Source organism: Manacus candei, unplaced genomic scaffold, assembly GCF_025592945.1.
Source record: "Manacus candei isolate 608988 ecotype Guabito, Panama unplaced genomic scaffold, ASM2559294v1 h1tg000050l, whole genome shotgun sequence".
Taxonomy (NCBI): domain Eukaryota; kingdom Metazoa; phylum Chordata; class Aves; order Passeriformes; family Pipridae; genus Manacus; species Manacus candei.
Genome location: NW_026138098.1, coordinates 28,951,553 through 28,965,654, shown reverse-complemented (window position 1 = coordinate 28,965,654; position 14,102 = coordinate 28,951,553). Strand labels below are relative to the sequence as shown.

Sequence of the window (14,102 nt, the reverse complement as noted above, 5' to 3'; positions counted from 1 at the left end):
GGAAAAAGAGAAGTCTGGAGCACTGTTCACTAACAAGTGCCAACTGAGAGTGCTCTGGGAGTAAGGTATTCAGCATTCTCAATGACCAGGAATGAAGGAAGGCCAGAAATCACTGTGAAATGATCCCAAAAGCCCAAACCAAAAGCAGGATATCTCTATTTATTTCAAAGAATCAGGCAGAACACTTAGTGTGAACTAGGGTAAAAGAGAAAGAGAGAGCAGTCTTTGCTCTCCTGTGGGGACACAGAGGTTACTACATAAACAGGGCAGAGATAAATTACAAGCTGTTTAACACAGAGTTAGTCTGGAATTTTTTAGCTTCAGCTCAATTTGGAATTGCAGTGATTCACATAACTCTGCTGCATCGATACAGGGGTTTTGTATTAATTTTTAAAGCAATTAATCTGCTCTCTTTTATTACCTTTTTTTTAAAAAAAAGCTTATTTACTATCCTAGGTATGCAAAAAGTTCTGCTTTCATCTGGTTTGCTGCAGGGACATGCATATATACAAGGAACCTTACTGCAGTAAGCTTACTAGCTCAGAGGCAAGGCAGGCTCACAAGTAACTACAGCATTTTCAAAGATCCACCTCAACAGAAACATTTTTCACTTCAGTGAAGATGCCAAAAATACAAGTAATGCTGAGTTAAAGGTCTTGTAAAGCCAATAATGTCTTCTCCTTACAAGTCAACAATTACATGCAAGTGGGTTACAGCCTCTATTTTACTGGTTTTAAAAAGTAAAGTTTATATATATATATATATATATATATATATATATATATATATATAATGAAAAGAAGGGAGATTAAAGAATTAATATCACCTATGGTTATAAAGAAAAATGTCATAAAAATACATATCCCAAGCAAACCATATGTCTTCTGTGAAGAATTAAAAAACCAAACCACAGCCACCAGGTACCACACACCTGCCACAGGAAACTTAAGAAGCACTAAATTATAAGACCTTTTCCTCCTCTTCAGATATGTCTTGTCTAAAAAGTACAACGTCTAAACTTATTCACGCAACAAATGTTTCAAGGTAAGTCTTCAGAAGAACTCCTGGATCACCTAGAACATCCTTCAAACCGACTCAGGAAAGTCTGCTAGCCTAATTTACCAGAGTGTTTTTATCCAGTGAACTCTTGAACACCTTGAGGAATGATGTCTCACTGAACCCTCTTGCCAAGCACTCCTGTTGTCCGACTGACCTCCCTGCTAGAAAGCATTCCCTGGTTAGCTTTGGGTCATTACTTCCTGTTAGACAATCAGGATCACCTTAAAGAATTCCTCCTTCTCCTCTCATGTTCCTTCTCAGGTACTCATCAGTTTATTCCCCTAGGGAGGCTGTATATAGCATGTTCCTGAGGCCTCTCTTCACAGGTCGTACTCTCCAACTCTTTTATCATTTTTGTCACCTCTTTGAACTATTTTTCCATTTATTCATTTCACTGTACAGCCCTTAATGATAAAAGCAATCCATACAAATTTACCTCTACTTGCAACCAAAAAACCCTATCGATTGGTAAGTGAAAGAGAGAGGTGAAACCTGGCTGCCACAAAGAGGGGGCCTTTGGAATCTCAGAGTCCTGTGTCTGGGCCAAAGAAACTAACAGAGTAGCTAAAAGTCACAAATTTCCCATTTCTGAATTGTTAGTTTTTCTTCTTTTCTTTCTATATATTGCCTTGCAAGAGGATGGCATGGCCTTCAAACTACAAAATTGTATTTGCTGGTACCTGTACATCTGTACCAACTGAGACAAGAATAGCCAGGATTTTTGCAGTTGGAGAATGGAACATTTTTCTCAACTGATTAAGAAGGGACACTCTTTACAATAGGTTTGCTTCAGTCCCAAAGTGACTTTTTAATGCAAAATCTAGGTTAGTTAACATTTTATAAATGCATTTACCTTTTCTTTTCTGAATAACAGCTGATTCCGTGTTTATACCTATATCATTGAAAAGATATTTTTCCTTTCTTCCTCTCTCTGTTCTTAAAGTCAAAGCAGTTTTTATAGTAAAATAATAAATCTTGAAAACTTATGAAATGACTCCTGCTGCAGTAACTTTGACACATGACAGAATCAGGTACTGAAATATTAAGAGAGTTTAATGAAAATTAAGAGATAATCCTAAAATTAAGTTCTTTTAGAATTCAAAGCTTCTTCATGTATGACATGGCAGAATCCTCTAACTTTGTGCATCCAAACTCAGATGAGATCTCTCTGGCCCACCCAAGAAATGATAAGTGAGGCTGAAAACTGGATCCATATTTTTTAGCAGGAAAAATGTATCACTTGCAATATCAAACCAGGCAAAATAAATCTTGTACCAGCTTCCAATGGCTGATGTCTGTGACTTGTGATAAGAAAAATTTGTTAAAACTGTTCATATCAGGGTTCATAGTCCAAATACTGTTCTTATATCTGTTCTACATTCCACTGGAGGGTCTACATGCAACACCTGTTTTTATGAAGAAATGTTATTAGCCAATACACCTTAAAAAATGTAGTTAAAGCTTTTCAGACATTTTTCCCCTACTACAAAATACTAACTCAGCAAAACTGAAAAACTTAATAAGGAACCTATTTTTCACATGAAATTTTCCATTTCCACAAGTTCGTGGAAACAAAGCATTAAATCCAATTTCTTCTCTTTGTTTTTCAGCTTTTATTTCTAACTTGAGTTAAAGAAAAAAAAATAAATATGTGCAAAATATAAAAATAATATCTTTGCATTTTTTTCTAATGCTACTACTTAGGGTTTTTTTGCAGAGCTAATTTTCCCCCCAAAACTGAAGAGAGAAATTGTTCTAATTTTTCCAAACAATTTTCAAGGTGCAGAGCCAGACTGGTAATAATACTACTAGTATAGAGCTCTATGTTATCTATAGCATGAAATAGTTACTGCAGAAATAAGTAAACCCTTTGAAGGCACTTATTGCCACACACAGTGAGTGATGCATTTCTGTAAATTACATACAAATGCATATTTCATTTAAGTTGAAAGCTGTTATTCTAGACTCCCTGAAAATGTGCTGTAGATAATTAGTTCCACGTATTGACTGAGATCTTGAAGAATTGCAGTTATTTGCTAACTCCACAAAATGTAAGCCCAGCCTCTGCCAGAGAAAGATTCTCCCCTACACTGTGCACCTCATATCTCAAGCCTTTTGAGAGTTCCTTTCTAAGATTTAAATTTTCTTTTATAAAGCTTTTCTGAATCAATCAAGATTCAATATAGGAAGATTGCCAAATAAATTACTTTTCATTTCTGCCCACTGTTAAACTCCTGCAGGGAGCTGGAAATATATCAGAGTCATTAGTCTTAATGCCTATAATACACAGTGCTTTAAGGTGAAGTGAGTAGTAAAGCAGTTTAATACACGAGCCTTTACACTCCAGGCACCTCAGGGTCCTGACAGTGCACTCATCTAAGTCTTAACAAATAAATCTGGAACCTTGAGCACTGAAGGGGGACACACCTTCCACCGAGTTTGAGTCTGAATAAAACACACATGTTTATTTCTTTTTCACACCTGGTTTGAATACTTTGTTAGGACTCACTGGAAAGTTCAGCAATGTGTATTTCTGCTGGAGGTCTGCTACGAAGCAAATAAAACAACTGACTGAGCTGCGTAGAGCTTGCTACACTCTGAGGGCATCTGTTCCCTCATTCTTCTACTGGAAATCCCCGTGTATGCACAAACACTAGTAGAGTTTATCCCTGTGCTTAGTCTTTTCCAAGCTAACTATTTGCCTCATTTGTTTCTGATAAAATTTACCTTATTAATTTAAAAACCACTGATGAACATAAAATGTGGATAATTTACTAATGCCGTTATGGTAAAAAAACCTTAATAAGCTAATTTGAGTTGATTTTTTTTTTTAATTTAGCAGGCTTTGATGCAGCTAAACTGATAATTGGAAACAGGTCTCACCCACATTTTAATTTCTTGGTTCAGTCTTATGCCTGGTTAGCTAAAAAAAAAAAAATTAAAACCCCTACTTCATTGCCAAAATCTTAGCTAATGAATACACAAACTTATACTGAGGCTTCAACTCTCATTCTCAATTCTGACATATGAAACACTGTAAAATAATTCATTATTTAATATTAAGAAATCTGGATAAAACTAATTAATGCCAAAAATTAGCCCACAGCACACTAATTAAAGTTTGCCCAACAGCTACCTCCCTGTCCTAATTAGCCTCATTGATTTCAAGAAACCACTAAGAAAAAAAAGACAAACATCTAATTCCCACCTCATATTTGATAAAATCTCCTTGATTCAACTTTCAAACATCCGTAATGCGCCCTTTTAACATGAATTTGGACATTTCCACAACAAAGGCATTTCTCTAGGCACATTATGTTTCATTTCTAATGGACTATTGTAGATTTTCTGGTCACTTGTCAACAGCGGTCGAAATCCAGGACAAAATTATTGATACAGAAGACAACCAGATAAAAAAATAATTACTCCAGAGAACTGTATATTATACTGAAAGTGCCCATCTGGCCCATGCTGCCCCATTTGCATCAACCACAAAGTATGCATTCCATGGAGCATGTGATCTTTCAATTCTCTGGCACCAGAGCCTTGCAATCCCATCCGACATTTAACAAACAGCACTGTCGAAATGGCAAAACACAGCAAGGTATCACATAATAAGTCACAATAAGTCATAATACATGCTTCTAAAATATTGCTGATAAAAACAACTGTGCACTGACCTCATTAATAAAAGTCTGGGCTCCCCGTGGGCTCAGCAGTAAGATAGCTCTCCGCAATGTGTCCCGATAGCGGTTCAGCTCTTCCGTTTTCATGGTAGTAAAAAGGTTGGAAAATACTCTGCTGATGTTCCTGTCCACTTTTTGTAATGATACATCAAGTCCCAGTCTTGAGGCCTGATCGAGAAATCCCTGCAGCCCACGTATATCTGTAACACAGAGGGAGAAAAAAAAAAAAGAAAAGAAAAAAGCCACTGCATCAACCTTCATCAGTCAGACAAGCATCACTAATTAGGTGGTAAGCATTATTAATTAGGTGGAGAAAAACTTTTTTACTTTTTTCCTGCAATGCCATTGGAAGAGTAGTATTCCACACCACCATCTTCCATGCCTCCCTTTCATAGCCAATACCAAAGGGGAAACTCCATCAGTTACCTTTCCCCAATCATCTGTGAATGACTCTCAGTAAGGTCCAATTGGTGAATTTGGGTGGCTGTGCCAACCTCCCCAGAAGCTCAAGGCCACAAGGCTTAACACTGCACAAACAAAAAGACAGTCCCACCCCAACAACATAACAGTTCAAATGCAGAAAACCAGGAGCAGATAAATACACAGAGGATAGATCACTCACTCCTAAACTTCTCATTCTACCACAACCTCATACGCCTGCTTTTTTCAAGAAAAAATTACCATATCCAGAACATACACAGCCCTCCATTTGACATCCCTGTTTTTCTCCTGTCCTATAAATAACCTACCTAAACAGAGGTTTACCATTTACCTGCAAGCCCATGAAATAGTGCACAAAGCCCCAGTCTATTAGAAGAGAAATCATGCAAACAAGCCCATTCAGAACAAGTTTCTTTGAGCTCTATGCCTCAACTTCAGGATGACTGAAAAAAACACATTTCATATTATGTTCACGCTGAAAGCTGCTTGTTTGAACTGTATTCTTTTTTCCTGACTCTCAGCATTTTTCTGTAATAAATGTTTGAATTTTTATTTTGTTGTGAAATTTAGAACAAGGTCAAAGTTTATATTGCACCGGGTTGCTCTCAAAATTAACAGTGACTTGATCACAGCTGTGCCATGTTATTACGAGACCTTAATTTTATGGGAAACATGTAAAACTTGAAAAAGAAAGTATTGAAGCATCTTTTCTCACATTCATTTCTCACACTTTCATCATTAAACTTCATCTCCTGGGTGAAGCCGAATGGTTTAAGTTAGAGCACATTTATTGATCCAATAATAAAACTCACTCTTCAGAAAACTTTACTATAACTCTAACAATCTCTGTAAACCACATCATAACACCTGGTGGTTTGCTTTTTTTTTTTTTTTATTATTAATCATGGAAATAACCATCTTCTGACACTGTTCAGAGAGCTGAACACCATTCCAACTGAATCAATAGCACTGCTTGCTGCCCCCCCTGAGTGGGCTCCTAAACCATCACCCACCTTGGTGTTTCACAGCCATAGAATACATATCATCACCTTTTATGTCTCCTTGGAAAATGTCATATGAAACCTGATATAAGTAATACCTTGTGAGGATACATCAGGTAAAGAATTTAGCTCACGAACAAGTGCAATATGTTAGTGTCAACTAGAAAATATCAGATCCAAAAGAAAAGCATTGGAATTTGCCCTGAGTAGCTTCACACTTCTGTCCAAACATGGCAATGCTTGTTAAGGTGATTACTTCAGCTTCAGAAATCAGCTGAATTGCAGAGACACATCAGAAATAATAGAAACTAAGCTGGGATTGGGCCAACCACAGTGGACTCCCTATTGCCTTTTTAACTCTGGTTTAGCTGACATGATCGTCCCTCCAGCCAACTCCCCCATCAGGAAAGGTGAACTCATGAGGGTTTTGCTGGTCTTTTGCTGCTCAATTTAGGCAGCTAAGTCTATAGCAGCTTTATCACACTGTCAAATACATGCCAGACTAGCTTATTGTCCAAAATCCCAAGTAAGTGAGGATATTAAGGGGTTTATTGCTATGCAGGAATTTCAGGAAAGCATCAGAAGATTTTAGTACTTGTATAACTGTTAAATATTGCAGGTGTGCTGCAAAAATGACAGTGACAAACAACTATCATTGACAGGTTAAAGTATTTCACCAAACTTGTCAAAGTAAGTTTGGATTTTGTTAATTTAAATTCAGTAAGCTATCATTCATTCCTATACACACTTTATGGATATGTGGTATGCAAAACACATAGATTTTTCTTTTAATGATGTTTAGCCCTTCAAAATTACTGCAGTGCTTGATAAGCAAGTATGAGAGAAAGTAAGAAAACTCTTATGATTTGGTAGCAACTTGTCTTTTCCTGTCACCCTCTAAAGTTATCACTGCACAAACAAAAGCTGTTTATAAAAGATTAACTGTGCTGATATTGCTCTAGGTTGGTTTTCTTTTTGCCTTATGTTTTCAGCTGACCTACTGAACTACTGGTTAGAAATATTCTTGTAGACCAGTGCAAAATACTTGATGCATGCGGTAAGACTGTTTGGACTGGGAAGGGTATTTTATATTCCCTTACAAATCTTTCCCCCAAGGAAAACAAGCTATTTCCCAGTTTGAAAAATGAAAAAAAAATTTACTTTTTCCAGCTTGAGAAAGCAAAACCTAAGATGGAAGAGACTGTCCAAGCTCAACTGCACAAGCACAATCTGTGAGTTTTTCGCAGATATAAATGAATGTGAATTTATTCAGTGTTGGCAATTAAAAAGAACTGTGTGATGGTATCTTCCTGAATGCTGACATGCCTGCTCCTACATGGCACTGAGGCACTGAGGAGAAGGAGAAGGTTTGGTGGGAATTCAGAGGTGGAAGTGGGAACTGAAGTGTTTTAAGAGGTGACTAACAATTTTAGGTGCCTGCATAATGGGAACTTTTCTTCATAAGTAATTATCTGCAACCATTACCAAGAGGGCAATCATTTCTTAAAATGTATCAGTAAACAAATACAGAAACACATGCCCATATGCAGGAGCATCTGTTTAAAAGACATAATAAATTAGGCTCATTTTTATTTTATCTGACATATCACACAAGGAAGAGAGTACCCTCATTTTTTTTCTCCATTTAGTAGATCACAAGTCCATGAAACATTAAAGAAAAACTGAGCTTTGTTCCACAGTGGCTGAAACAGAAATATTCACAGATAACAGTTATGAATTTCTTTTCATTTCTCATAATCTAGGACAACTCACCCTTCATTTCCTTCAACACTAAAATGAGTTTTATAAAATTCACATAGAATTTCATAAAAATAAAGGGTTCTATAAATGCTTCTGCCTGTTAAAATACAATTGTTTCCTGTCTCTTGTAGTCTTAACAGAGACTTTTTATTAAGTTCAGATTCTAACATTAGAGTTATCCTGGACCATTACTAATGAAATAATTCCTTGTCCCCATTTATTTCATGTTTTCTAGGAAAAGTATACCACTTCAAACTTTCACTTGTGCCTAGAACATCTGAAAAAGGACAGACCAGTTTGCAACCTTCAGCCATCTGCCTTCAGTTTCACAGTTACTTCCTTTTGCTCAGGTTGTAGCCTACACTCAACATTAAAATCACATAGTCATATTTTAATTATCTAATTGCCCACCTGAGTTATGCATGCTCAACATGCAGAGCTTCAGAGGCAATATTTGAAAATTTCCCTTTAGAGAACATGAGTTTCTTAGAGATGATAAAACACATACACTTCAAAGAGAAACTGCACTACAGAAAATGCACTCGGGTGAGCACCTCTCATAGAAGTGATATGTAAAACCATATGATAATTGGATATGTTTACAACACTCTAGTGTCATCCACCATCATGTGGAATCAGCAGGCTGGAATTAGAACTAACTCAATAGATCTTCATAAGGAAAGCAAATTTCTTATGAACTTTGGGCCTCTTCTGTTAAATCTGACTGGAGAGAGAATTTCTGTGGCCCAGAGCCTTCTTCCCAATGCTGACAGATATACCGTATGTCCAGGTCTGACAATTTTAGGGATAACTATTACAAGGAGGGAAGGAAAGTCTTGATGCACTGCTAAGATATGAATTCTGTCAGTGTGACTACAAAACTAATGCTTGCCATAAATAAAGGGTGTTATTGTACTATAAGGAATAATGGGATATGTAATTTCCTGCCATAGGTTAGGTTGGTTACTGCACTGGCTGATTGGATCACAAACATAAAAGAATAATACTAAACATGGCATTAGCTACCTGTAAAGCTCATTATCAGGTACTAAAGTAATTAATTTTTATTATATTATTTATAATCTTGCTTATGCAAAACACTTCTAGAGTCTACCATAGCATTCACCTTTCATAAATTCACAGGATCTGATTCTTGGCCTTGACAAAAGCAGGTTTAAGCTATTATTTTTCTGGGAACAGCTGTGTGGTTGGGCACAGCTGGCCTTTTAGGACGGCTCATTGCAGAAAGGAATTTCCAGGAGGTAAAGAGCACTATATTGTCTTTTCAACACCAGTTCCTAACCCCACTTGACAGAAATAGAGGCAGCACATGGCCAGGAAACATTTTACTTTGGGCAGAAAACAGCTGGAAGCAAACTGAAGTATCAAGCTGGAGCTGAAAGCAAGGCTGAAGAAGCACCAGGATATAACTTCACGCTCTGTCATTTTTATCCAAGTAAATTCTGGGAGGACTAAGTATTGTCACCAAGTTCTGTTTTCAAATATCCTACACCAATCCTTTCACCTGTACATTTGTAAGAGGGAAAAGTAAATAAGTGTGAAAAACAATGAGATCAGGTGATGGTGAGGTTTTGAGTTCTCATTTGCAGATTGTAGGCTCTTCACACTTTTTTTTTCCTTCCCATACCAGTTCTATTTGAGCATTATTTTGACGATATTTAAAGTATTGAGAAGAGTGTAAAGGAGACTTGGGTAGTTTCACTGTTCTAGCATTATGCACTTATAAAAATTCATTTACCTTTTCCAAAATTTTAGGAAGGCTATTCAAGGCATTGTTCCTTATACTTAAAAGCTCCAAGAGAAGAAAAAAATTGCTATTTCTTATCTTTCATACAAAAATCCTCTCCTTTACTGTAGGTTCATCTCTCTTGACTTCAAATTGAACAGAATACTTCCCACTTATTATTTCATTTCTTGAGACAGAATAAAATACTCACTCCAGGATTCACTGATTTGGAAGATAACCTATAAGCACTCTGAAACAGCTTTCCTAAACCACTTCAGTTTCATGGATTTCATTCTTTTTATCTTACATTGGCTGTTCTCCCTAATTTTCACAACTGAAAATTGTTTGTATTAGAAATAAGGGATAATATGACTGGTGTTAGAAACAGAGACACATATCCTGATGATTAGACTCCTGCTGCACTACCAGCTTTCTGAATAAATTATTTCGAATACCATCTTTTTGTCCTTGCTGCAGATAATAACCTACTTGAGGGATTTGAATATATTCTAGTATTTTAGAAAGATGAAAGTGGACATACTTCAGAAGTAGCTCTTATTTTTCAGTTAATAAATAACAAAATTCTTTCTTCAAACAATAGAAAGAATATTGCTATTTATGCTTCCAAAAGGGAATTATTTCATCCAAATCATCTAGAAGAATTGGACTTCGAGCAAGTACTGAAACTTCCAATCTAAAATATTCACAAGATGATTTTAACTGTTCAAATAGATTGATTAGTCCAGAAAGTATAACAAAGATATGACTGCATTAATTTGAGAATATAAATGCTGATTAGTTCCCAGTGCAAATGTGAGATTATATTAGTGTAGCATATTTTCTACTTTTTTTTCTCTGCTCTTACAGCCTCCCTCCAAACATGTAACTTCTCACTTTACCTACATCATTTCCTTGTATGTCTCTGCCTGCTGTATTCCCACAATCAGTGTTAAGATAATTTATTCTACAAACATTAGAACTCACAATTTCAAACTATGTCTGATTTAGTCACCTCATTCTTAATTAAGTTTTAGTTCAAAAATTTTCTGCTAAGGAAAAAATATTTGGCTTTTTTCATGCTTTTAGATATGCCAGAGCTCAAAGTAACACTCTGCAATTATATTCCATTTTCTTTTCATTTTTTATAAAGAAATTAAGTCAATAACTAGGCAGTAATTATTACAGCAAGTAGATATAATATCAGGTACAATAAATTCATTAATTAAATTGGATATTGTTTATTATTCAGTTTAGATAAGAACAGCTGTACTAGATGTGACCAGACGAGAAGTTCTGGTGAGCTCCAGAGCCTGTCTCTGACAAACAGAGTGTAAACCAGGAGCAAATCATGGATATTTCCCTATAATATTCTCCTGATAATTCAGTTTGCAGTGCAGGGAATTCCTCAGGCAGGTGTGGTTTCTATGTATTTCTATGCACTAAGGGTCTGTGTAACTCTCAGGGGGTTCTCCTGCATAGAACAGCAGCAGCTTCCCTTTAAGCCCATGTGAACTATGAGCATCCAAATCAGTTCACAACCAGCATAACAACCTGAGAATTTTCAGGATCCCCCTGGACTTTCCCATTTCCCAATTTTATCTTTCTCTTCTGGACAGTTCTACTAATATGGATCAAAGACAGAGCAACATGCCAGCACCTTCACTGCCTCACCAACCAGACCTAGAAGCTGTATAGTCCCTTCTCAAAGAGATGAGAGAAATACCAGAAATCAGATATTTCTGCAAAGAAAAAAAGCAGGCTATCAGAAATTTAATCTTTGAAAAATGCACAGAATACTGATTCATCACTTAAATCTAGATCACAAGCTGACACTTGACCACCTTTTCATAGGAACTAAAAGTATTACATGTGTATTTGGATACAAGAGTCAGCATTAACCAGATGCAAAGACCTACTCCAAACTCCTCGTGATATCGAAGGCTGAAGTTCGTATAATGGCTGCAGAAATTTTCTATTGGGCAGTTATACCGCCCACATTGATATTATTTTCATGCTTTCAAATATAAAAAGTACTTTGAAAAGAGTTGAATCACATGTATTGGTGATTTTCACTCCTAAACAGATGGGAAAGGTACAGAATGCACCATAAAGCCAGATGTGTTGCGTGCACAAACAGATGTTTTTCAGACCTGGCTTATCATAGAAGGCAGATATCACTATTAACAATATTTAAAAGTTGCTCTGCACAACTGGTGTTTCATACCTGAAACAGCTGATCCAATCTGAAGGTAACTGGAGCTTCCCAGGAGGCCCAGAAGCACAAAGTCTTTTTAAAGGCTACAACAGCCCTTTCACATTTAGCATGAAAGGTCAACTACAGGTCTCTCCTGCTGGATGTTAACACTCAGCATTCAAAAGCACAAGGAAAATCAACTCAGGAATTTCATTATTGCTGAAAAAAACCATGGACATATGCTACAATTGATGTAAAAAGGGAATTCACTGAAGAACCAGCATTTCCATTCAAATCATCCATTCAATTCTTCCAAGTGCAATAATTGCCAACTGTTTGCCCAATGGTAAACCACTGAAATGAGCTGTAATAGCTTCTCACCTCACTACTGCTGTTTATATACTAAAATACATTACACAGTGGAACTGCTGAATCTTCTTATGAGACCAAAAATATCTGTATTGACAGAAAATATACTTTTCCTGATGTACAGACTCAGTTTAAATGAAGTATTTCTTCCACCTAAACTAATTCTAATTATGACATTAAATTACTGAGCTTAATATTTGCTATGACTGAGTACCATAAAATCTAAACAACCATCCATCAGTACCTTAGGAAAACATATCTTTCTTCTCTTGGAGGGCTGAGATGCACATTCCTGAAGCCATATTATTTTACATAAATATGTGAATTAATAGTGCCCATTTAAGACATTGTGACTGTCAGCCTATCTGCTTTCACACAAATGTAGCTGTTATGTTAAGCACCTGTTACTGCCTGGTAACTCTGGTTACTGTACTTGGACCCTTGAAGAACATCCTTCCTAAATAAAACCAGCAACCCAAAACTAGGGATAAGTTTGCAAGTAAAAACATCCTGAAACAAACCAAGTGTGTAAAGGGCGTGCCTTTAATAGAGAGGCAAAGGTTATTTCTTCTCATTCAGAGAAAACCAGGTGTCACCTGAGAATTTGAGAGAGGTTCATTCTCTGCATGTATACATAAGTGTCAAGCAAAGAGAAGGTAGAAGCATGTCCCTTTGGATTTAATGGATTGCAGAGCAAGTCTCCCTCTTGTTTAAATGAGCATTAAATACCGTACATTCCAATCTCAAGAGAGGTGGCATTAAAATTATTGCAGATAAAGGAATTAAATTCCCCCTTGAGGAAAGGCTACTGGCAGGAAGACCTGATTCTTTTACATGTGTGACAGTAATTATTGCTTGTATTCATACAACAGTCTTTCAGTTAAGGGTCTCAGTGTACTTTATAAACACCTGTACAGTATAAAAAAGTATACTCTATAAATACACACTAGAGAAGCTAGATGTTCTTATACCTGCTTAACTACATGTCAGCAAATAATAATTCAACTCTCTGTTGAAGAAACTTTCTCTCATTTTTGTAGGTTCAAGAAAAAGTCAGTTGCTCTGGGCACAGAAACAGCAGAAATGCTGCCAGAGCTGCCAGTTCTAATGTTGGCACCCTCCAGGGATGGAGTCTTCACTGAGGAAACAGAAATTCTCTTTGTTGTTACTATTTCTCAACCAGTCTCAGATTTTTCCCAAGCAAGTCCTTACTTGTTGTTAATTCTGTACTATCTCCAGTCTTCTGCACTGTGACTTTGGCAGATGCCCCAGTTTCACTCCAGTGCTCACTTTTCAGGGCATTCAGTACAAGGTGGCAGAGGGGCACCGAGCCCACACCTCCCCTTGAGCCTGACTGCCCCCAGCACAGTGTTCTCTGACCGAGGCAGCTCCTGGCTGAGGTTGTGACTAAGGCTCTGTGTCCCCACACCACACACCCCATATGGACACCTCGCTCACGTGGAGTCTGAGCCTCACAGAGCTCACCTGCCCTGGCAAGCCCATCCTGAACTACTCCGCCAACAGTTGCTCACCTGCTGGCAAGGCAAGGACAGCAGTGACCATTTTTGGTTCAGAACTGAGGAAGAAGGACCCTTTGGCCAATCTTTATTTTATTTGCATGATGTCCATCAGGCCATAAGGACGATGGTAGTATTGGAAGTTTAATTTCCTTGGATAGCCACTTGACTCACAAAATGCATTTTAATATAGACTTCAATATTAATTGAACTTGAAAATGGGAAAAAAAATGTAACCTTCTTTAATTTCCTACTTTTTTTAAAGCCCATTTTTGCAATATAGCCTCCATAAAACTCTGCACAAAAACGTGAAGGAATACAAAAATC

The 14,102-nt window shown here is 36.9% G+C and overlaps 1 protein-coding gene across 4 annotated transcripts in view; it reads right to left on the bottom strand.

Annotated features, from left to right (window-relative positions):
• The window catches only part of GRID1 (glutamate ionotropic receptor delta type subunit 1), a 510,592-nt gene that overhangs the window by 230,880 nt on the left and 265,610 nt on the right, over positions 1-14,102 (bottom strand). For all 4 annotated transcript variants that reach the window (XM_051799805.1, XM_051799806.1, XM_051799803.1 and 1 more), the window contains exon 4: positions 4,740-4,945. In XM_051799805.1, coding sequence (XP_051655765.1) covers positions 4,740-4,945 — 206 coding nt within the window. The remainder of the gene's footprint in view (positions 1-4,739; positions 4,946-14,102) is intronic.